This window comes from Musca autumnalis, unplaced genomic scaffold (assembly GCF_047663935.1).
Source record: "Musca autumnalis isolate F117 unplaced genomic scaffold, ASM4766393v1 scaffold_3, whole genome shotgun sequence".
Classification (NCBI taxonomy): Eukaryota; Metazoa; Arthropoda; class Insecta; order Diptera; family Muscidae; genus Musca; species Musca autumnalis.
The window spans coordinates 160,754,351-160,757,482 of record NW_027411866.1 but is presented as its reverse complement, the minus strand read 5'-3'; the positions used below and the strand labels follow the sequence as shown (position 1 = coordinate 160,757,482).

Here is a 3,132-nt window from a genome sequence, read left to right as displayed (position 1 = left end):
TCTTGACGGCTTTCTGGGCGTTATTCGGGCCTCGCTGTTGGGCGTCAATTTGTAGCGGGATGCTAATCTTTGTGGGAGCCAATTGCAGAAGGTTCTTGAACGGATTGAAAACACGAACACGTTACAAAAACTATTCTTTATTTAATAAAATTATATGCGTTTGATACGAAGGTTTCTAATAGAATGAATGTATGAAAAAATATGTATATCGAAATGGGGTAAAATAAAATATTTGACAACATAAACAATGACACAATTTCAATAGGACAAAATTACTATGTTTTCAATAAATTAAAAGTAAAACAGAACAAGTAATATGTGACACTACGCTACAATTCTAAATATTGAAGCACTGGTATTGAATGAACCGATCAATTAAATCTGTTATGAGGATCACTGTTGAAATTGGAACAGAATTTTTATGATTTGTGTTACAAAAAGTTTTTACCACATGAGAACAAAAAAGCTAAATTAAAATGTCTCAAAAAACAATAAATAAATAAACTGTTATGTTATATAGGGGTCACGTCAAAGCGTGCACATTACTTAAAATTGTTTGAAAAAATGTTTTCTACATTTTGATATTACAAATTCGGTTGGAAAATGTTCGTACAATCATCAAAATATCCATACCGTTCTTATAAAACGTGGGTCTCTCTTGATGTGTAGGGGTGCGAAAGATGTTTTGTTTTTTTTTTTTTTTTGAAATTCGAACTAAGGGTGTACGAACAAAAATTAAATAACATTACACAGTGCGCCTTAACTAATTTTAATTGGAAGGTGCTTACACCTGGTTAGTTTTTGCAGATTCTGAAACTACAGTGCTCATAGATGAGAAATATCAAGAAACAAAAAAATCGCAGGAGGGATTTTTAAATAAATCGCGATTTAAGTTCACATTTTTAGGGGTTATTTAGGTTTTCACGATTTTGCTTGGAAACTGCGTGTCCTATGCAAATGTTGTAGCTGTGAAAATTCTCCACAAGATTGACCTTTATGCTATTTTCGTGGGTTTTACCGTTTTTGAGATATAGAAGTTCAAATTGAGACATTGCACTGACTGTATCGCCTCCATTATTTCGACATTTACATTACAAACTTTTTGGCCAAAACCAACTTATAACACCCTCCCCAAATAGTGGTGTAGGGTATAAAAACGGAAAAGTAATATAACATAGCATGGAAAATAGAACACCAATAAATATTTTTAATTTTTATTTCTATCCAAAATGACCTAAGTCGTCTTTTGTATTTTTATGAAAATGTTTTGGATTAATTGTTGCTGATGTCCACATTCCACATTATTTTGGAGAAAGGCCCATTTACGTACTTTTGCCAAAAAAGATATCAGTAACTGAACATTTTTATTCAAAAACGGAAAAGTGATAGGGAAAGCTCTCAAAAAGTACAACTACGTGCCATTAATAACTCAAAATTTACACAAGTCGACTTATGTTGTTTTGTTTGAAAAACACAGATTTGATTTAAATAAAATATTATTTATTTACAACACACATACAATATTCTATGTGTAAATTCACTTTGAACAATTTGTTTCCAAAAAAAAGTTTTCAATACAATGCTCCTATGTTTGGTTCAACTAGAACGGTGAAAATGAAATGCCATTCAACATCACCAGTACCTATCATATCGACTTTGTAAAAACCCTCTTGGACATATAGGGGAAATGCAGATTGATCAAATTGACATTTTTCCAGAACATATGTTTTCTTTTCTAATGGTGGTTTGAATTTACCCTCAAATGCTGGCATATTAGAGCAATCTTTTAAAGTCCCCATGGCATAGTTCTTATAAAAAGTATTCAAATAATCGTATATATGTATACGAGGGGTTTGCATGGGAATCGGTTTGTAATCTTTGCCATTTTCACTGCGATATACACATGTTTCAATCTAGAATAGAATTAGGAAATGTTGCAATGAAGATAACAATTCTGTAACGCTTACCATATTAGAATCACCCTCAACAAAATCGACATTTAATGTAAACGATCCCGAAGCAGCGTACACACCACGACTTATACGTTCCACTTTAAACTCTCCATATCTAAGCTTATCCAAGTCGGAGGAAAAGGTTTCAATATTTTTCAATTCATAAGTCCAGGATTGCTATTTAAAAAAGAAGGCACCAAAAGGATGCTTTAAAATCCAATGAGTTATGGCATAATATATCCTCGTATATAGTCCACACCTTTATTTCAAAAACTGGCATTGCCTTTGGCACTGCAGAGAAAATTAGTAGAGCAATGATCGTTGAATTTTGCCAAATGAATTTCATTTTTCTTTTACTTGCCATATTTGCTGTATTCATGCATGCATATTTATATATTTTTTAAAAAATATATCTTTGTGATTATTGAATTCAAAACTTTTAATAATACCACTTAAATTAAAATTCATTTGTGATTATGATCTACAGCAATGACAAATATAAATCAGATAAAGTTATAATTGCCTCACAAATTACATTTTAAAATTGTTTTGAAAAATAGATTTTATATTCATTGTTTTATTTTCAATATAAACTAAAATTGTCAAACATTTATAAATGGCAGTAATGTTAGTGCGACATACAGTCAACCAAAAAAGTCTACATACACCCTATAAATCTCGAGTTTTAAGGGTAAGGAAGCATTTTTATGAAAATCCAAGTACACAGTTCTATTTCATATCCCTATTAAACAATATTACATACAACAAAAATATATTCCATAATACGAATAACGGTAAATTCTATAAAATTTAAAAAATTAATAGGGAAAAAGTGTACATACACCTAATGAAATATTAAGATTACCGTAAAATTTATGGAATAAGCAATACAAATTTTACATTTTATTGCTTTATCGAATGTCTCTGAATGTCTATGATATATTTTAGACAAAATAGGAACATATTTGTGCTTTAATTGGCGTTATATAAGGTCAGACCTCGCGTATAGCTCGTTAAGGCGGACCCTTGCAGATTTCGTTGAGTTTTTCAGTCTGGTAGTTTATAAAACCCCAGGAAATACAGTGGGACTAATTATTTTGAGATCCTAGAGCGCTTTGAAGTTGTTCTTGTGGATAATATATGCTCCTGAGCTTCGCTAAATATACGAATTCCTGAGTTT

The 3,132-nt window shown here is 31.0% G+C and overlaps 1 protein-coding gene across 2 annotated transcripts in view; it reads right to left on the bottom strand.

The window, feature by feature from the left end:
• LOC141396566 (uncharacterized) overlaps positions 1–2,315 on the bottom strand; it is a 12,533-nt gene extending 10,218 nt beyond the window's left edge. The window contains exons 1-3 of one of the 2 annotated variants that reach the window (XM_073972130.1): positions 2,212–2,315; positions 1,968–2,129; positions 1,493–1,913 (exon numbers count right to left, since the gene is read on the bottom strand). In XM_073972130.1, coding sequence (XP_073828231.1) covers positions 1,572–1,913; positions 1,968–2,129; positions 2,212–2,298 — 591 coding nt within the window. In that variant the 5' untranslated portion in view covers positions 2,299–2,315 and the 3' untranslated portion in view covers positions 1,493–1,571. Of the gene's footprint in view, positions 1–1,492; positions 1,914–1,967; positions 2,130–2,211 lie in introns of those variants that run through there. The other variant, XM_073972132.1, reaches the window with a different exon arrangement.
• Positions 2,316–3,132: the final 817 nt, after the last annotated feature.